This window comes from Thamnophis sirtalis, unplaced genomic scaffold, assembly GCF_051295495.1.
Source record: "Thamnophis sirtalis isolate CommonGarterSnake01/CBP01778 unplaced genomic scaffold, rThaSir2_p1.2 scaffold_12, whole genome shotgun sequence".
Classification (NCBI taxonomy): Eukaryota; Metazoa; Chordata; class Lepidosauria; order Squamata; family Natricidae; genus Thamnophis; species Thamnophis sirtalis.
In genome coordinates, this window is record NW_028261392.1 from 34,043,160 (window position 1) to 34,064,652 (window position 21,493).

Sequence of the window (21,493 nt, forward strand, 5' to 3'; positions counted from 1 at the left end):
TTGAAAACCTTTGATCACATCACTCAGGTGAAAACTATCTCAGGTGGCAGGGGTGGGGCCTGCACATAAGGCAGCAGCCCAGGGCCAAAACACCGGCAGACCACCAGAGGATCGGGGAGAGTGCTGAAGAAAGCGGGCATCCTGCTTGCAGCGCCCATGCTGGCTGCCCCTTTCTGGTCAGAGCTAGAATGCCATCACGTTTAAGTGTCGGTAGATGCCAGCTTTCCCTCCAGCAGACTTGGGCAGCTGCTAGACAGAAACAGGCCCATTTCAGTGCCTGGCATCCAGATGCTCTCGCTTCCCCCAAGGATTTCTTTGCCTACCCAATTTCCAGCTCCATCATTTTTCTTGCCTTCGAATCATAATAGCATGTGTTGTAAGTTTTCTTATGCAGAAAATCCCATGAGATTATAGGCATGCTGTGCTGATGATATTCCATGTTTCATGAGTTTGGAGCTTCTAGAAAGCACAATTTAACTCAGCCCCCCCAATTTGAAATTTCATCTAAATAAATGGGGACTCCCAACAGAATTGGACTGGCAATGAAACTTTACTTCAACAGAATTATTGTTTCTTCAGAATATTCCGATGACAATGCATAGAGTTCTGTCTTCATGGACCATCGTTTCTGTTCCCAGATCTTGGGTGCAGGCATTTGGATGACCACTTGATGGCAGCAAAAACAAAAACAGAGAATGGCTTCAACCTTTCAGACGGGCAATTCTGTTTCTCCAGCGTGGATCGTCGGCGCTCATTTACAAGTGGAGAAAGTGAAGCAAAGTAAATGAGAGCAATAAAAGCAGTAATTAGAGACCGTGCAGCTTTCTAACATTAGGCGATTTCTTGATTTTTATCACGAACGGAAACCCACCTAATGAAAATATTAGTCTCTAACTTCTCAATTAAAATAGCATGCTTTTCCTGCTGAAATAAAAATTAAAAGCACTGGCCGCGATACATTGGATTTAGGGTGAATGGGAAGTGATGGCCTGAGCAGATTCCAGGCTCAACAAGGCACGGAAGGCTTCCTTATTCAAAATCTTGCTGGCCCACTTTTGCGGTCAGACACGGTTTCCCACGGAGCCTGGTTGCTTGATTCCCCTAGAGCAGCGCTTTTCAATTCGGAACCTTAAAATACGAGGACTTCGCCTCCTGGAATTCTGGGAGTTGAAGTCCACACATCTTAAAAGATTGAGGTGATGGTCGAGTTTAAAGTGATCAGAGTATTTAAACTCAAACGCGGCTCAGTGGCGACATCCAAGGGAAAGGATGGGAAGTTGTGCGCGATGTGAGAAAGCGGCTTGTGCATTGGGGAAAATTAAAATAAGCATTTTTTGTCGTTCTTTGGCAAAGCGTAGCTTGTTTAGGGGGTGAAAGGGAAATGAGTGGGGAAGAAAAGAGTTATGGGTCCAAAAAATAAAATAAAAGAACGATATACTAATTGTAATAGTAGTATATATAATTATACAAAGCGAAAATATGGGAAGTGAGCATCCCAAACTAAATAACAAGCTAATGGAGCAATAAACTACTGGTAGCAGAAATATTTTGGATTTGGGTAAATAAAGCTATTTGCTCTGATATGGACTTTGCATTGGAGTATCTAATAATTAAAGCAATGAAAGATTATGTCAGTATATTATCACAGAATACTCAGATTACTGAATACTCAGAGATGGAAAGATTCAACAATACCCATATTTTCTGAAATAGGTAAATTAATTTATTTGACCAGAGAAAGAAGGTAAGTCCTAATTTCTTCAGCATTTTATAGGACTTTTTAAAGACTCTTGATGACCCATGGAGGGAGAAGTATTATGGTAAGTATGTTCATCACCATGAGTTCTTCGTAAAAATAATAAAGGTGGGATACAAATAAACAAATAAAATAAAAAGTTAATCTTATATTCAGAAGACTCATTGAATTCTTTCCTAAAGACTTGTAGAACATGGCACTAGACTTGATGCACTGTCAATTTGGAGAGTCAACATGTATCAAATCAATATTTTATTAGGGCCAAAGAAAAATAAACAGACACATAATTAATGTGGGAGACACTTATTTTTGAAGATAGTCATAACAAGACCTTGGCATGTTTTGAGATACCTGAAATATCTTTTTGGCTAATAGAAAGGCCACAACAATCTTCAGACTGCTCTAACATTATTACCAAAAAAGGAGAAAAGAATAAGTTTGGACAGCTCAAATAAAATCCACAATATAAAAGCATATATGTACTGTAATTGTTTTAGGCCCTTCCATGCCACAAGAGCACAGATAGATCATTATAGGAGTCAGCCTATAACTTACAGAAGGATCTTACAGTTATTTTTGGAGTCCTACAGAAACCAATTAACTGAGTAAGTGGTGTAGATATCTAGATGTATTGGGTGATGAACTCTTTGGCTTGGTCTCTATTCAATCGCACATACATTAGCTGGGCATAGGCCACCAGATGTCCTTTCCTTCCTTAAGGGACTGCTTCAGGGGCGGGTTCTGGCTTCTACTGCTGGTTTGCTCAGGGATGCGCTTTGCACGCATGCGCAGTAGTAAATGCTTCTGCGCATGCACAGAAGCAAAAAACAAGATGGTGGCACCATAGGTGCTGCCAATAGAATTGGGTCAGGGGCATGGCAGCCCAAATTACTACCTACTGTGCTGAACTGGTCTGAACCGGAAGGAACCCACCTCTGAACTACTTCCAGCCGGATTAAAAATTATCTCTCAGCAACTTAACCTGCTTGTTTCTCATGGTGCTCCTGATTGTTGCTTAAGCAAACATCCCAATATAGATTATTGTGCTTGTCAATGGATGCTACTTCGTATTCAGTCTTTACTGTAATTACTGCAAAGCCTGTTTTATTCTTCCCTTGCTTCTTGCATTTCCTACTCATGGAAGAAAGGAAAGCTTCACTAGGTGGCTCCTGTGTTGACTGGACTACCAGTGTCCATCTTTTCCTTTCAGGAATGGGTCCCTTCTTTTTATCCTCATACCTCACAAATCTCATTCCACATGAACACCCCCAACCCCTTGCCCATTATCTTCTTACCACTCAAGCAGACCTTTTCCTTTTCCCCCCAGCAAAAGGGGTATACTGTAAAGTCTTTCTTTCTTTGTCTTATTCTGGAGTATTCTTTGATTCTGTCTTGCATGATGTTATTCATTATTCCATTATTATTATTATTCAGTATTATAATATAATGTTATAATGTAACGTGATATGATTCATTATTCTTTTATTATTCAGTATTTTACTTAATGCTGTTTCATTCTGTGCTATTATGTTATTTTATCATATTGCCTGTTTGGACTCTGAAATGCTTTCCTTACCAGATGATTCCAGAGAGGCCAAATCAGGGGTGAAATCTACTTACCTTTGCTACCAGTTTGCAAATGTGAGCATGGATGTGATGACGTCTGAGCGGGTGGGCGGAGCCTGCTACCAAGCGTACCTGCAAAGGTAAGTAGAACACCGAGGGGGGGGGAAATCCGCTGTGTCACACGATTTATATTAGCTAGAAAGCAGGAAATCCTGTTAGAATATAAATTGCACATCACAGCTGATTGTCGAAAATACTGGTTCGCCTGGGCTGGTAGCATTTATTTTACTACTGGTTGGGGCAAACCAATTCAAACCAGTAGCATTTCACCCCTGGGCCAGATGTGACATTACTCCTCTTCCCAGAACTCATGCCATGCAAATGCTGTTGGTTAGCTTTGGAGATATTGGGCATAAAATTAACCCCACAGGTCAAAAATATTTGAGCTACACCCCAACCCATTCTGAGCAATCCATTGATTCATACCATTTCTAGTCCATACAATACTGAAATCTATATTTGGGACTCCAAAATACTGTTGGCTTTAAGGTTTTCCTGACTATCAAGATGCTATATGTGTCACAGTTCTTCACATATCCTCGCTGTGACCTCTTTTGAATTGGTTCAGTCAAAATTTCTATGAACTCCAGTTTCTAATGTAGATCATCTCTTATGTGATCTAAGAGGTTCTTTATATTATACCAGCCCCAATCACTTTAAATAGTATTAGATTCCTATCATCCAGCTAGTTTATAAAACTGCAAAGGTATCATCTCCTTGATAATTTTTCCCAGCAATAAGATATCTGTGATTGGTGTATAATTGCACATATTTCACAAATCAAGGATATTTTTTTCAGTAAGTAGGCAAGGGAAATACATCCTTCTCACAAAGAATCATTGATAACCTCTCTTAATCATTGGTATTAACTTAATTTAATCAGCCACAAGAGTCAACATTGAAATAAGTAGTTGGGGCCTATCACATCTTCACACCCTGTCAAAATCCCCCAGATCTAGAGAATGGAAGCATCCAAAATAATGGGAAAATCAGTTGGAAGGGTTAAATTCATATTATCTGCCGTAAGGCTAGAATTCAAGGTAGATCTAATCACATTGATCTTTTACTGGTTTGCTACCTAGTTATGATAAAAAAGCAAAGAACGAGAATAAATTTTCTCGAAGGAAATAAAAAATAGATGTCAACCATCTGTGCTGGGCCTTATGCATACCCTGTTTAGAAGTACTCTTGTTTTCAGAGAGGTCATTTCTGAACTTTATTGCTATAACTGGAGAAATTTTGGAATATTGGATGAGGTTTGTTTCTGGAATAGTACTAGGACATGAGAATATCCTGGAAGTACAGTATTTGAACTAGAAACCAGGACACAACTAAAACATTAACACAATATGCAAATTAGTTTATTGACAGATTTAGTACCAGTGATGAAATAGAAAAGCTTACAGAGCAATGAAGTTATAAGCCCCTTTTACACCCTATGTGAATAATTTTTTAATTTGATTGTTAAAATATCTATATGTAGTTATTAGCCTATTAATAGGATACAGTGCTAATAAGATTATCTTACTGATTGGGTTAATTCATGTGCATTGAAATATATAGCTAGGCATAGAAAGAATGAGAGAATGTTTCTGAAATTGTTATTTCACCATAGCCATTATCTAAAAACCTTGAGTTCTCAGCACTGAATGTTAATTTCCTTGTGGCTAGGCTTGCAATCCTGCAGCTCATATTTTTATTCACCTTGTTAGCACCTATTGCATTCTGTGTGTGTTGCAGAATTTCTAGGGCTTAATTGCTTTTTGAATTAGCAAAGCAACAAATGTGGTTTAGAATCCTGATCCAGACCCATCAGATATTCTCCTGTACTCTGTTGTTTGTTTAACGTGTGTAAGAAGATTGTCTTTGTATCTCAGAATGGGAAAAACTGAAGATCTATAAGGAGATTAATTTTTGTCACGTGATAAGAAGTTCCTTTATCCCTTTATTTCCAGAATTGATTCTCAGGATTTTTGCAGCCATGATGAGGGATCCCTAGTTATAGTGAAACCATTTTGTGGTAAGAAAAAGACCAGCTATATACTCTGTGCACTCTGGAAGAATAGAATATACATATAATTAACAAATCAAGGCTTTGATTATTACAATCTCATCTTAAATATTGAACAGGAAGGAATCAGAGGCAGCATTTTCTTCCTAGAATAATATGAAAGAGGCTTCCTTTCTTTAACTCAACGTTTTGAAAACCAGCTTTGTGGAGCAGCACATTAAACTCAGTTGCGGACCGTTCTTTCCCTTCAGTCAAGACCAAGATTATCATGGAGTAGAAATGGGCAGTTAAAGGCCCTCTTTTGTCTTCATCAAGAAGCATTTCCACTATTAAGACACCACCACCTGTTTCAAAATATATTTTCCAATTATTCAGAGATGAGAAAATGCTACTATAGTATGTATTTCAACAGCTCAATGAACATTTCATAATGCCTTAAAAATACCTATATTAATATTATGAATCCTTCATTTCAGATGGTGTTTTTCTATATAGTTTCAGGTCACTATATAAAGAATAACAGCATAACCAAGTTGGAAGGGACCTTGGAGGTCTTCTAATCCAACCTCTGTTCATGCAGGAAACCGTACACCATTTCAGACAAATGGTTGTCCAATTTCTTCTTAAAAACTTCCAATGTTGGAGTATTCACAACTCCAACAAGGCAAGTTGTTCCACTGATTAATTGTTCTGTTCCAGGAAAGTTCTCCTTAGTTCTGGGTTGCTTCTCTTCTTGATTAGATTATCATATTTTTTGGAGTATAAGATGCATCTTTTCCCTCCCTAAAAGAGAGTAAAAATTTGAGTGCGTCTTATACACCAAATGTAGCCCCGCCCATCCACTGGCTCCCACCCTTTGGCCTCTGACTCCCAGCAATTTATCTCCTTGCAGCAAATGGAGAAAATGAGGCTTGCAGAACTGGCAATATGCTATGGCAATCCCTGCAGCCTGAAACAGCTGATCATCGGGAGCCCCATGCTTAAACTGAAATTGAAATTGAAACTTGCTGTTTGCTGCAATTGCTGGGAGCCATTGACAGATTTTTTCTTCTTCTGATCAAGCTAAACTGAAATAGGCTGTTTGCTGCAAGGAGGTCAATAACTTTAAATGCCTATAAAATGTTCAAATTATTAGACTTGTTTTGTAAAGACTGCTTTATTATTATCCTAGACAACTTAACAAAATGAAGAAGCTTTTTAAAATAAATGCTTGATCTGAAGAGGCCCACTGCATTTCTGCTTAGGTGGAAAGAGCTTGTTTTCATGTAAATGCGGTTGGACTGCATGAACTACAACACCAGTTAGCAATCTGAAATTTGTTGGTAAGTACAGGAAATTGGCTTGTTTTTATATTCTTCCACCATGAACAGACTGTTAGTTATCAACGCAATCATTTTTACAACACGTTTAGAAGGATTCCTGATAGCTATATTGCCAAGAAGTAGAAAAGAGTTACAGGGACACATTGATAGGTCTTACTAGTTACATTTTTCATAACACAGCCACTAAAATATGTTTAAATCTGATCTGACCAACACAAATCCTTTGGGATATAGAGCAGAAGTAACTGCTAGAATTAATCTGGAACCACAATTTTTCCAGCACTACAATTGAATTAGTTATTCTAAGATGCCAATTCAAAGGTCAGAAAAGTTGGATCATGAATTTTAAATTATACTAGATTTCAGGAAATTGAAAACCTGAACCATTTGTGAACCTTGCCAGTTTCCTAGCTGATTTAAATTTCCGTGCTTAAATAATACCTACCAGGTTTGCAGGCCTGGTAAACTTTGCGTAACAGCTGCAGACATTTCTCATCTGACCAGTCATGCAGAGTCCTGGCCAAAATGTACAGGTCTGTTTCAGGAATGGGATCTTTTAAAAAATCACCTACAAAAAATAAGTAAAATCTCATAAAGCACTATGTCTTCCATGTGATTCTGACAGAATAATCTGTTCTTCCTTTCACAGCATCCTAACCCAGTCTGCCCTTCTGCCTGCTAAAGCTTCTTGTGCTTAGCAAGACATGAGTTCAATCCACATGGAACATGACATCTTTTACCTGCATGGAAAGTGATCCGGGTCTCTCCTGAAGGCAAATAATGGTTCTTGGAGGCTTCTGCTAGTTTAGGAAGGTCAAAAATGGTCACAGTACATCTTGGGTAGAGTGAAATCAATTCCTTAGCTAAGCCACCAGTGTTTCCTTAAAGACAGCACAAAACATAATTACGTAACTGAAAAACAAACTTTTGTACAAGTCTAGCTTTTTTACCTGAAGCTACCTGTCTATTATTTCTTTACAGCTGCACATCAGATTAATTGGAATCTAATATTTTTTTTAAAAAATGAGACAAACATCTTTCAAATTTGATATGCTCCTCTTATCATGGTAAACAAGTACTAACAGGGGAAAAAGAACAGATATTGAGCCAATTGCTTCTCAATGTTCATACTGAGAATTCCAATGCTATGAGAATTCCTTAAGGATGGATGCACTGAATATTCACAATGTCCAGAGAAATGATATTTGATACAGATTGAGCAGGGGAAAAAAACCCTAAACATCATCTCAAAGAGCACCTAATCCTGTAACATCTTCAGTCATGTTTTTTGCACCCCCAAAATGCTCCCCAGGCAAATCCAGTTTTTGGATCCTTTGTTCATAAGCCTGTTATTCTCTGATTTCTGTTCCTTCCATCTTGGCTAGCACTAAAAAAAGGCAGGAAAAGACTGTTTTCTGAATTGTCACCCATTTTTAAATAGTTTGTGCCAATATCTCTACTATATAGTATCATGTCAGAGTGATTAGTTAATCCACTTTAAAATAGGGGTATTTGTCAAAATTTGGTATCAACATCTTTGTTTTGCTATAAGGTTTCCTCCTTTTCTAGTTACAGATGAGAGGATTTGTAAAAGAAGCTAAGAATTCAATCAGTGCATTGGTCCAACATGTAAAGAAGTTGGCAAAGCACTGGTTATACTTACCACCCAGATCGCAAATGAGTGGGAACTGGGACAGGTCAAAGGCAGAAAGCACTTCTCTTCCTAGGACAGGCCAGAGCTCATTTAAAAAACCGCACGAGGTTTGTAACTCTTCTTTTGATCTAGAATTAAAATAAACACTACCAAATCAACATATCTAAATATAACTTTATAAACTGAATTTGTTATTATTGTTTTTACATATCTGTTTATGTTTAAATGAAAGGTATATTTTACAGGATCATTTAAATGATGAATTTAAAGAATTGGGAAGACTCTGTATGTGATACATGAAACAGTCCTGCCATTTCAATGGACAATGTTATAATGTTTTTGAAACAAAGCAGATTCATTTAGTTGTTCTAATGGCAGACTAGTGATTTGTACATTAAAAAGAAATGCCTGATCAATTAGATATGTCAGAACAATAGCCGGTGCCATAAAAGAGAGGTTGAATAATATGACAGAGATATGGACTCGTCCCCAAGCTGGGGATGTTCTTTTTCTCCTGCCAACAAACAGCTGATTTTGCTCCCAAAGCTGGTTATTTGGTGGCTTTACTATGATTTATGACTGGTTGACTTCTAACCTATTTTATAACCCCTTGATGGACTTTTACAACTTTTTTTGTCCTTTCAGCATTTACTATTAAATTCCAAACTGCTTTCGTTTTAGCCGTAAAGAGGTTTGTGATGAAAGTATTTGGGGGGATGGCAGTGAAAGTAATCCAATTGGACTTGCATTTACACAGGATTATATTATAATTTTTACTCTTTCTAGCTTTTTAAAAAAAACACATTGATATTTATTTCTTAATATTTTATGGGAAAAATTCTCTTTCTTTAATCATTATTGATTTCTGGGGGGGGGGGAAACCTTTCATTGTGGACACAGGGCTTTGTCTGACGTGCTTCTCTTATCCTTAAAGAAAAAAGAGTGGATTTCTCAAATGTTTCTAAAAGGAGATAAGATTTTCTGGGAAGCATTTGAAAAAAGAAGGTTTCCTTTATTTGAAACAGGTTTTATTTTATATATAAACAAAAATTGTTTATGTATAATAATAGTCAATAACAGTTGTGCAAACTCAAGACAATATTCAAAAGCAGAAAATAACAGTTGGACTTATTTGCAACTGGACAAAACCTGATTTATTGCTATCAAATGTACTTGGTTTGGTAAATACAAACCTGCCAGACAAGATTGAAAGGAATATAAATATAACAAATTCTGAGACAATGGAATTGATAAAGGATGGACTGGACTTTCTTGGTAAGAAAATTATAGTGTTGTTAAGGAGAATAAAATTTAACAAATGAGATTATTTGATTCTGGACAGACCAAAGATAATGTTTGGGGTGATTTGTGGTAAATAAGAAACTGTTCAGACTTTCTATGAGTAAACTGTTCAGACTTTCTATGAGTAAATTATAAAAACAGTCTGTTAACAAGAGTGCCTTGAACTTTAACCGCTGTTGTTTAACCTGTTAACTATTTTTTTCTTTTATATGTATAATGAATGACAGGTCAGTTGGGTCACAAATAGATGTAGAAGCTTAGAAATGTTGGATCTGTTTTGCAAAGGGGGACGTTATTATTGTTGTAATAGATTTTCAGTGTTCAACTAGTGAGGATGAGTGTTTTTCTTTTTTTGTTCTTTTAATTCAGATTTTTTAACATTCTTATCTAGTTCCGTTTTGTCTCTGTTAATACAGTGTTTCCCCAAATATATGACCTAACCTGAAAACAAGCCTTAGCCCGATTTTCACACCTGCACCTAATACAAGCCCTATCCCCAAAATAAGCCCTAGTTAAGCCCCGCCCATTCCACCCCATCATCTGGTTATACAAGGTGGGGCAAGGTGTATGCATAAAAAGCAAGCTGGAGGTTGGGGTGGAGCTGCCAATGCGCCCTGGACCTGCTTACCTTAGGACCCCCCCATGCCTCAACACCTGTCATGCTGCTGACTGACTTCTGCGACCACTCATCACGCTACTTGTAATAGGAGGCTACATGGCTCATCATGTCAGTATTGCTGCTCATGTATGCAATTGCACAACATGCCATACTGCCGCCTCCTGCAAGCTGCGGCACCAGTGCAATGACCCATGTGGCCTTCTGCCATGAGCAGTGGCACCAGTGTGATGTGTCATGTGACCTCCTACTTTAAGTGATGATACTGATGTGATGAACCACATGGCATCTGGCTGTGAGTTTTATGAGTTTTATGAGTTTTATTGAACACTTATAGGCTGCCCTTTTCCCTGAGGGGACTCAGGGCGGCTTACAATAATGAGGGAGGGGAGTGCAAGACAAGACATAAAAAAATGTGAATAAAAAATAATTAACAATAAAAACACAACATTCACTCAGCATTCGGGCGGGAAGAGAGTAAAGTCCTATCCCCAGGCCTGACGGGATAGCCAGATCTTGAGGGCCGTGCGGAAGGCCTGGACGGTGGTGAGGGTGCGGATCTCCACGGGGAGATTGTTCCATAGTGTCGGAGCTGCAACTGAGAAGGCTCTCCTCCGCGTAGTCGCCAGTCGGCACTGACTGGCGGATGGAATTCGGAGGAGGCCTACCCTGTGCGATCTGATGGGACGCAGGGAGGTAATTGGCAGAAGGCGGTCTCTCAAATAGCCAGATCCACTACCATGGAGCGCTTTGTGGGTGGTAAGTAGGACCTTGAAGTGCACCCGGAGATCAACAGGTAGCCAGCGCAGCTCACGGAGGATCGGTGTTATGTGGGCGAACCGTGGTGCGCCCACGATCACTCGCGCGGCCGCATTCTGGACTAGCTGAAGTCACCGGATGCTCTTCAAGGGCAGCCCCATGTGAGCAGCCAGGAGCAGCCATAGAAGAAGATGGGGAGTGGTATAACAGATGTCACGACTTGGGAGGCCTGGCTGTAGTGGTCCTAAGGTAAGCAGGTAAGACATCCCCCCAAAATAAAACATGGTACTTATATTGGGGTGCAAAAGAATATAAGACTGAGTCATATTTTGGGGGGAACACGGTATTTTTTTTCTTTTGTATTTTGCATTTTAATGTTCTAAATAAAATTTAAAAAATTGTAAAAAGAATATGACAGAAAAAACACTGACATTATGAAGATTAATCATATTGATTAGTTGCCCATTAAACAATTTATATAATGACCATTCTTTAAAATCTTAATGTTACCTGTAAATGACGTCAAAAGCGTTGGGAGTGCCATACATTGGTAAAATCGGATTTTTTCCTTTCCTAGAAGAATTTTTAAAAAGTTAGAAAGGAACAAAACAATCAGCCTGACATTTTTTTTTTGGACAGATGTAGATCTTGAATGTCTACTGTATTTTGAAGTGTATTTTCACAGTTCAAAATTTATTCTAAAGAGTTCATTATTAAGCCAGTTTTCCTTCACTTTCTCAAGTACAGTTCAGTATAATCTGGTAATTTCATTAAAAAGGTAGCAGTATCGAAGTTTGTTGGGTTATTTTAATGTTTTTGGTTTAAAGGAGGTTTCAGGAGCAGTCTCAGTTGTTCAGGTTTATGAATTCACTATTGATGGATCCGTAGGAAAAAAAATATCCCCCGAAATCTTTTTGTTTTAAGATTAACGTTGGACCAGACTAGGTCAAATAGACCTGTTCCTAAGTCAAGTGGTTTCTTTCATTGTAGAGTTTCAATGTTGTGAACCGAGATGGTCATACTAGTAATTGGCAAACAAGTCTGGGGATGCCTATCTGATGAAGACTGGAGTGATACACATGTAGTCCTTAGGTTATAACCATTTGTTTACTGACAATTCAAAGTTACAACAGTATTGAATGACTGGTCCTTGGAGTTCAAGCCATTGAAGAATTTATGCAGTGATCATAATTTCTGATGTTTCCTGTCAGCTTCCTGCAAACAAAGTCAACGGGAAAGCTGGCAGGAAGTTGTAAGTTGTGATCATATAGGTTTTGCAAAATGTTCTGTGCATTCCTCATTTAATGATGGCAACTGAGACTGCTAGAATTATAATTGCTAAGCCACAGGGTTACATAACATCATGCTTTATGATTGCATCAGTTAGTGATGGAAAATTCAGCCCTAATTGCTTATGGAATTTGAGCATTATCTGTAACAGGAATATGTTGAAATTTTCATATTTTAAGAATTGTGTAGCACTCAAAAAAGTTTTATGTTTTCTTACTGATTTCTGCTCTTTTACTTTTGATTGCTTAGAAATTGTTCTTTGGATTTTTGCCTTTGCAACTGCTGCTTTTCATTTTACTTTAACTTAAATATGCCTCTTGCGATCTAAATTACAGTTATAAGCAAACTTTGGGAGTTGTTTTTATAGGCAGAATCCTCTAATAGTTACTGTTTTGATATAAATGACAATTTGATTTAAAGTTATTGACTTTGTATTCAGTATTCTGAATTAATATCATTTTTTTAAAAAAAATGTTATTAAAATATCACACTGTTTTCATAGTTTATATTTCTTTGAAATATTAACTGAATATTGTTAAATCTTAAAATATTATTCAAGTCAACTATTCCTCCTATTTACAAAATGTTACCTGTCAGTCATAAACTTTAATGACATCATAGCGTAACTCTAACTACTTTTATTATTAGAGTTTAGATTTCTGTTCCAGTATCTCCTGTGCAAAGCTTTTTAATAATGGAGTCAATTAAAATAGAGGGAAAATTGTCAGGAGCAAAATCAGGTCAGTAAAAATAACATAAGATGCCTTTTCATGCTCTATCTTTATTTATTTTAGTTCACTAGTCCGGTGCTTGGTCTGTTTACCTCACAGCATCAGGCAAATGTTGCATTGATGGATACACAACTTCAGAATAGAACTTCATGGAATAATACTGAGACTTTGGGCTTGATTTGACCAGGTAGAGATTGGTAAAGTCTGTGTTTCCATAAAGATCTAAAAAAAAATAATACTGGTATCATTGCATGTAAACTTTCAATTCACTATAGTGTCTTTGTCTACTTCTTTAAAAACAGATTATGCTGTATTTCTCAAGCATATCATAATAATATGAGAGCCAGTTTGATGTAGTGGTTAAGGTACGATGCTAAATTTCTTGGAGACTATAAGTCCTGTGTCACATAAGACACAAAGCCAGCTCTTTGTGCTGGTCATTTTCTCTCAACCCTAGGAAGGGGGCAATGGTAAACCTCTTCTGAAAAACCTTGCCACACAACCTGCAAGGACCTGTCATTTGGCCAAGTGCAATGGCTTTTTTTCCCCCTCCACATTTCATCTGATTTAGAATTTGGATATAATTTCATTTTGAAAATTGGTTCAGTCCCATAGTACAGTAATGGTCATGGTTTGGAAGCAACGTTGGTTTTGTTTTGAAATAACCAAAGACACCAACTCAACATGCTAATGTTTTACTCTTCTGGTTTATATGACTTTCCAAGAATGGATATAAAACAGTGGTAAGACCAAAAAGGTGCTGTGAAGCAGACTGGACCAAATCTCAAGGAAAGTGATAAAGTGATCAATACATAAAAATACAGACACAAATCCAGTTACTACATACCATACAGTGGGACCTCGGGTGCCGACTGTAATCCGTTCCAGGACTTCGGTCAGCACCCAATTTGGTCATGACCAGAAGAAAGACAGACTGCGCAGGCGCACATATTAAAGAAAACGGCACGGAATGGAAAATCACTGGGGCTATTTTTATTTGGAACCCCAGGATGTGTTTGTGACCTGAGTGAAGTGGATTTAGCGGATTTTTCAGTCGACACTCGCATTGTTCATGGTCTGAGCCATTTAGGACCCAAAGGTCTCACTGTACCAGCTTTCTGGCATGTGATTTCTGGAATCCCCCCTCCTGCAAACTCTTGGATCTGTCAAGCTCATCAGGTGCAGTCATGTATTGCCTATTATTATGGAATAATTGTTGGCCATTCCATTTGCGCCCTGCTTCTCACAAGATTACCTTTGCCATCTTTGCACTCCAGTGTCAGGAGCTTTAACCCCACACAGGCCTCCAGCAGCTTCTGCATCCCGATGGGGCTGGTGCTCAAGCGTTCCGCAATAGTTGTGGAAGACAGCTGTTCCCTCGACTCTCTCAGCAGATCAAAGACACCCAGTTCACAGGCAGTTGAAATGATCTAGGAAGAAACAGCAAGAAAAAAAAGCCATGGCTTTCCTCTCAGTTTACATCCAACAATCCCAGAATCTATTTGTGTGGTTTACCAAAGAATGAATCAAGCAGGGCTACACATGTATTATCAACCCTACCAACTCTGGGAGCAAGAGGAGAAAGGTGTAGTAACAACTAATAAAATAATAAATAAAAATATTAAACAACTAATATTCTTTTCTTCTTCACCCTAGGCTTTGTTCAATTTATTAGTGGAGTTTCAAAACTCCAATAATAAACAAAATCTATACATACAAGTGCACACAAAGATAGAGAGAGAAAGTGTTTGTGTGTGTGTGTGTGAGAGAGAAAGAATGAGAGAGAGAATGACACAGAGAAAGAAAGAGAGGAAGAGGGAGGGATAGAGAAATAGCAGATACTCTGCACAATCTGAGCAACCAGATTTATTTATCTTGGGCCCCATTTCATAGAAGGAACATTTTGGCCTTGAATGCTACTGGGACCATGGCTGGTAATGTGTTTAATCCTTAAACTTAGACTACCTTAAAGGAAGGTAGTCAAAAAATCAGCATTCTTGATGGAGAAGAAAGGGGAACAGAAAGACAGATATCCCATTATATCACTATGATACAAACTCCACTTTTTAAAAATATGTACTCTATGCTTTTATTGGGAGATAATCAAGGGGGGTGGGCCTGAAGAAAAGAATATATGGTCCTACCTTACTGTAGTAAAAAAAAACAGATGATACCCGTAATATGGGAACAAACCATTGGGGAAGCAAAGATTTATGGCAGAAAAAAATATTGATTTCACCTCTTTCTTAGTGGCACAACAATGAGTTAAAAAAGAATAATTAATGTTTTAGTAATTAAACCAATACAAGAATAAATGTTGAAACTGCCTTCTACTATAATAAACACTGTTGACACCTCACATTTAGAATTCAAAATTTCCTGAAATAAATTCAACCCAAATTTAGCAAATAAATTTCTAAACTCAGGGATTAGATATAGGACAGATATAGACTTTGTTGCAATAGTAGAGTCAAAAACATGAAGAAGGATGTGCAATCATTAAATTCTTTAGCAAATTACAATATAAACTTTGGTGATTCTATTGTTTTCACAACTATTAAAAAGTATTATCCACCTTACTGTCACAATAGTTTGCAGAGTTAAAATTGTTTAATGCTTTATGAATACTAATTAAACTAATACAATAATAAATGTTGAACCTCCTATCTATTATAGAAAACATTCCTGAAACCCCACATATAGTTTTTGTTGCAAGATTAGAGTTAAAACATGCAGGAAAATATACAGTCACTAGATTATTTAGTAAATTGATGGAAGATTATTCGTGGAGATCAATGTTAGTCCACAGGATGTGGAAATTCTGTAACAAACATGAAGCTTTAATCATCTGGTAATAAAACACGATGTTATGAAAACCTACTAAGGAATTTACATTATTACACCTATCATGGTGTAATCAAATTTTATAAACTTATTTTTAGTTTCTTATTGGCAAAAGAAGAGCATATCCGAGCCAGGAAACTAACCTACAGATGTCCAATGAAGCTTGTCTGCTCAGAAGACACAAGAAAAAATCTTGCAGCCATTTAACAACTTTCATTACAACATAAACTTTGGTGATTCTATTGTTTTTAAACCATTAAGAAGCTGAGAAATGGAAGGTCTTTTGTATTTTCAAAGTTAAGTGTTCATATTTGGAAGTACTAACCCAGTTTACCTTAAAAGTTATAAATGAATGCTGGTAGCTAAACAATGTTTGAATGTTTTCAATTTCTTCTAGTGAACTCATTGTTCTTGGCTTCTCTCGTTGACCAAAAGAACCTTCCTTCAGCCAAAATATTTGGTATTCCTGAAATTGGCAAAATATATGTGTCCATAAGATGTCCCAGGATAAAGTATGGAAAACATTAATAAAGAGAGAACAATGGTACACTTAGAAGGTTTTCAAGAGTCCTTCAGCAAAGGCTCCTGAACAAATTCAGCTGCCCTGGTATTAGAGGACAGGTGCTCTCATGGAGAGACCTGAAAACCAGGAAGCTTATATGCAGGTCTGGTTGGCACACCTTAAGAAAACCATGACATAGCTCTAAAAAGTATAAATTTGGAGGATGGAGCTGCCTTTCTAAGATGTAAATGTTCAATCTGAATGGCAAGCAATAAAAACAATCCAGAGAGAATATGAGGCCATCCCCACAAACAAAGCAAACACAGTGAAAGAAAGGGAAATCCAGAAAGGGATTTGTTCATTTCCAGCCAAGCATCTTAACCATTCCTTTATATATGTTCAAGTTAAACTACTGCTTCTCATCTTTAATGCCCTCCATCCATTAACTCCATGTCTGCCAGGACTTATTTCTCTTGGGAACCCTAGAGGTAGGGCTCCCCCCCTCCCCCAAAATCTCTCTTCAGAGTATCTGTCCCTTGGTTCTTCATACCTCACTTGGAAAAAGTAGTGTCAAAACTGTTCAGATAATTTTCCTTTAAACTATTTGGGAAAATGGAAAATAATGAGAAAAAGGATAGTTATTAAATGCATACACTATAGAAAATTTGAAAAGATTCACTACTGGGCATTTTCAGAAGACTTATTTTTCAGATTAAATATTAATTTAGCTACAGAATGGGCAAATTCTCAGAATCAAGCTAGATAAAGAGAATAGTCTTATTTGCCATCTGCTTTTTTCAATCTTCTTTTTCTTGACTATTAAACAGTCTAATTTTTTTGATACTATAGATTTCTCTAAAGATGTTGGCAAGGCTGGTGTAAGTCCATACAAAGGAGAAGACATAAAAAAATGGATAGAAACATCTGAGATTAGTAGCCTCTTATAGATACTACAGTCCATGCTTCACAAACAGAAAGTGCTGAGTTTAACGGCTGAAGTCTTACCCACACAAAAGCTGAGCAGATTCCGAGTCAGGCTTTCAAGGGATAGTTTCATGAAATGCTCAGGATCAGCCTCAGTTTTAGGCAAGAGAAGTAAGAGAATGGGTATATATCAGCACAGCACAGGTGTGTTTACAGGAGTTATTTAATCAACCTGACAAGCCAGTTCTGACTCCGCCACTTCTCCATTGTAGGTGTCAGGATGTCTGGTGGCCTCAAGTAATAAAAAGATCATTTTGGGAAAACATTTGCTTTCAATGCAAAAAGAATCCTAGCACAACAATAGTATATGTTATTTAAAGTATATTGGCTGGTTTTCTTTTCTTTTTTTAACTATTTAGCTTTCTGGCTTATGTGTTGACTTCCATCTGCATTTTCTCCTTTATCAATGATATTGAATCTCATCTTCCTTCTGATAGTGCTATATTATCAGGAGCTGTATTTGGGCTGGTCTTTTTAAAGCTTGGTTCATATCCCTTTACTCTGTGAGGACAATATTGTTTCTTTATTACTCTCATTCCCCACTTGCTGCCTGTTCCCTTTCAGTGGAGTGGCCTGCCACCCACCAGACGTTTCTAGAGATGGGTTGATGTTAGCTTCCTGGGCTGTGACTCTTGGAATGGGGAAGACTATGGCTATTTATCCTTGCTGCCATCTCTATTACTACTCTTGTTAGATCGGGTAAATGAGGCACAAAAGGCTTCAGTAAACAACAGCTGTTTATTGCAAGTCAAATAAACATCAAGCCGGGAATAGTTGGGCAGCATTCCCTTTTAAAGGGATCTGTCACACCTCTTGACCAATGAGATTCAACCTCTGTTCCCACCAGAACAGAGGACATTGGTGGAAACCTCTTTCAGTCAATGGGGGGGGGGGGATATCTAACATTTCTCCCCTCTAGGATGGAACAATCTAACTAGTGATGTAGTCACACAGGTAGGTGGGCTTTTGCATAGCTCAGCCTGACCTGTGCAAATCCATCTTGGTGTTTCCTTCGCACAAGTCGGACGGACCTGTTGCTCTTGCAGACCTGCCTGGTGTAACCTCCTGGAACTTTTCCCAGGCTGCGGCTGGAGCTTCTGGCGTTGACTTGCTCAGAGATCACTGTTGGCCTGCATCAAAGTCAGATAAGTCTTCCGATATTTCGGGCTTTCCTTGGGTTTGGAGGGACTGTTATTTTTCGTGTTGCTTCTTTCGGTTCGTGCAGGAGTTATATTTGGTTGTCTAAGCGCTGAGTTAGACAAGTGGCTATTTAGTTGCTCTATATGCCTTCTCCAATTTCTACCATCCTCGAGTTTAACGTTCCCCCGGTGTAGTTGTGTGCATATACCGAGTTTCCTATGGTGAAAGACCTGACTTTGCTCGTGGAGTCAGGGGGTGTTGAAGTGGAATAATTTGGGTGTAGCTGATCTAAGTGAGACCTTAGGCGGAGGCCCATGAGGAGTTCAGCAGGGCTTCTTCCAGTGGTAGCACTGGTTGTGATGTGTTGTATGAGTAAGTAGTGATCAATTTGTGTTTGCCCATCGCCTGGACCCATCCTATTGAGGGCTTCCTTTGTGGATCTTACCAACCGTTCTGCCTGGCCATTGGAGGCCGGATGGAATGGCGCGACCAGGGTGTGTCTGACTACCTGAGCTGCTAAGAATGTTTCAAATTGCATGGCAGTGAATTGGGGCCTGTTGTCAGAGACTAGTACATCAGGGAGGCCGTGCGTGGAGAATAGTCTCATAGTACCTTGATGACTGATTTCGCTGTAGTGGGATTCATCAGCACTACTACTAACCATTTTGAATATGCGTCCACAACTAGGAACAAGTCTGCTGATAAGAGTCTTTTTACGGCGACCAATGCGGTGACCTCGGGTTTTCCCCAGGACCATTTCGCGTTCTTGGCTAGGAGCCGATGTAGTCATTCAGCAACTGTGGCTTTCTGTTTGAGAAAGAAGCTGTAGATGTTAAGGCGCCCAAGGAATGCCTGTAATTCGGTCTGATTGCGAGGTGTGGGTTTAATGGCTTTAAGTTTTTGTGAGGTCGGGTGAATCCCAGACCCATCAATCATATACCCTAGGACTTCGACTTTTGGTACAGTGATTTTACATTTTTCTTTTTTTTTTCTTTTTTCCCAAATTTTTTTTATTTTCATTTTCAATTTCATACACTTACATGTATACTGTACATAACCAACACCATACAGCATTAAACAAAAATTGCATCAATTCCTCTTGTCAATAATGCCTCAGAAAATAAAAACCCAATATAACTCTTCCGCTCTCCATACACCTCTTTCTTCCAGCCCCCTCCAACTTTCTATCTTCCCTCCATCATCCCCCTCTACCCTACTTCCCTTCCCCCTCTACCACTCCTCTCTCCACATCCACTCCCCCCTTCCTTCTCACCTTTCCCTCCCACCCTCTCTCCCATCCTTCTCTGCCCATCTTTCTTCTTTCCCACTCCTCCTCTCCTTGGTGTATTTCCGCTACATGTCAATATACTTGGCCTATCCTATTTTTAAAGAAAAATAAAAAAAACAGTATACATGTGAAGTCACATTACATTGAGATAACACATCTTATCTAACCTAATATATATCCCTCCCTCCCCCCACCCTCCCCCTCCCCCCCACATCCTTCCCCCCCCGACTTCCCAGAACCCGTACACAGTATAGATTTTTAACAAACACAGTCTAAAATATATTGAGAAGAAAAGAATAAGAAATTAATAACATCTCTACATTGAGCTTAGTTTAAGGTGACCAGATTTTCAGATTGGTAAAGAGGGACACCTTTGACCGGGGGGGGGGGGGAGGGCTTGATTAAAAAAGTTTATACGGAGCAACAAAAATTTTCATACAACGCAAAAATAGTATTGTAATTTTTTTTATTTCAACATAACTACAATTTACAAATATAAATTGTAACTGTTGCCAAACATCCAAATTTTGATCACGTGACCATGAGGATGCTGCAACGGTTGCTAAGTGTGAAAATCGTTGCTAAGTGTGAAAAATAGTCATTAGTCACTTTTTTCAATCCCATTGTAACTTTGGTCACTATACCACCTTTCTTGCCACAGTTCTTAAGTGAATAACTGCAGCTGATAAGTTAGTAACGTAAGTGAATCTGGTTTCCCCATTTGACTTTGTCAAAAGGTCACAAAAGGCAATTACATGACCCCAAGACACTGAAACCATCATAAATACGAATCTGTTGCCAAACATCAAAATTTTGATCACGTGACCATGAGGATGCTGCAACGGTCGCTAAGTGTGAAAATGGTCGCTAATTGTGAAAAATGGTCATCAGTCACTTTTTTCAATGCCATTGTAACTTTGGTCGCTAAGCCCATTATACCACCTTTCTTGCCACAGTTCTTAAGTGAATAACTGCAGCTGATAAGTTAGTAGCATAAGCGAATCTGGTTTCCCCATTTGACTTTGTCAAAAGGTGATTATATGACCCCAGGACACTGAAACCATCATAAATACGAATCTGTTGCCAAACATCAAAATTTTGATCGCGTGACCATGAGGATGCTGCAACGGTCGCTAAGTGTGAAAATGGTCGCTAAGTGTGAAAAATGGTCATCAGTCACTTTTTTCAATGCCATTGTAACTTTGGTCGCTAAGCCCATTATACCACCTTTCTTGCCACAGTTCTTAAGGGAATAACTGCAGCTGATAAGTTAGTAGCATAAGCGAATCTGGTTTCCCCATTTGACTTTGTCAAAAGGTGATTATATGACCCCAGGACACTGAAACCATCATAAATACGAATCTGTTGCCAAACATCAAAATTTTGATCGCGTGACCATGAGGATGCTGCAACGGTCGCTAAGTGTGAAAATGGTCGCTAAGTGTGAAAAATGGTCAGCAGTCACTTTTTTCAATGCCATTGTAACTTTGGTCACTGTACCACCTTTCTTGCCACAGTTCTTAAGTGAATCTTAAGTGAAGATGTTATATCTTAAGTGAATCTTAAGTCTTAAGTGAAGATGTTATACAGTAGAACCTCTGGTCACAAACGCTTCTGACCAAAATATTCACATTTCCCCCCCTCCCTCCCCGCTGCTGATCTCCCCTT

The 21,493-nt window shown here is 38.4% G+C and overlaps 1 protein-coding gene across 1 annotated transcript; it reads right to left on the minus strand.

Annotated features, from left to right (window-relative positions):
- Window positions 1-5,519: 5,519 nt before the first annotated feature.
- Window positions 5,520-16,348, minus strand: LOC106540010 (acetylserotonin O-methyltransferase-like). The gene is made up of 8 exons (XM_087726763.1): window positions 16,246-16,348; window positions 14,323-14,497; window positions 13,160-13,289; window positions 11,557-11,619; window positions 8,379-8,497; window positions 7,456-7,596; window positions 7,161-7,283; window positions 5,520-5,737 (listed from the first exon to the last, which is right to left on the minus strand). Exons 1-8 carry the CDS (start codon window positions 16,315-16,317, stop codon window positions 5,520-5,522), a joined length of 1,041 nt encoding a protein of 346 aa, XP_087582889.1. The 5' UTR covers window positions 16,318-16,348.
- Between the last annotated feature and the right edge of the window lie 5,145 nt (window positions 16,349-21,493).

What these genes read in the sequence shown, in the direction of transcription:
- LOC106540010 (XM_087726763.1), bottom strand. Translation starts at nt 16,317, where the DNA reads ATGAGTTCACTAGAAGAAATTGAAAACATTCAAACATTGTTTAGCTAC. An exon ending in GCTTTTGACGTCATTTACAG is followed by an intron (nt 8,498 to 11,556) that starts GTAACATTAAGA and finishes TTTTAATTCTAG; the next exon opens with ATCAAAAGAAGAGTTACAAA. An exon ending in ACTCATTTGCGATCTGGGTG is followed by an intron (nt 7,597 to 8,378) that starts GTAAGTATAACC and finishes GCTGTCTTTAAG; the next exon opens with GAAACACTGGTGGCTTAGCT.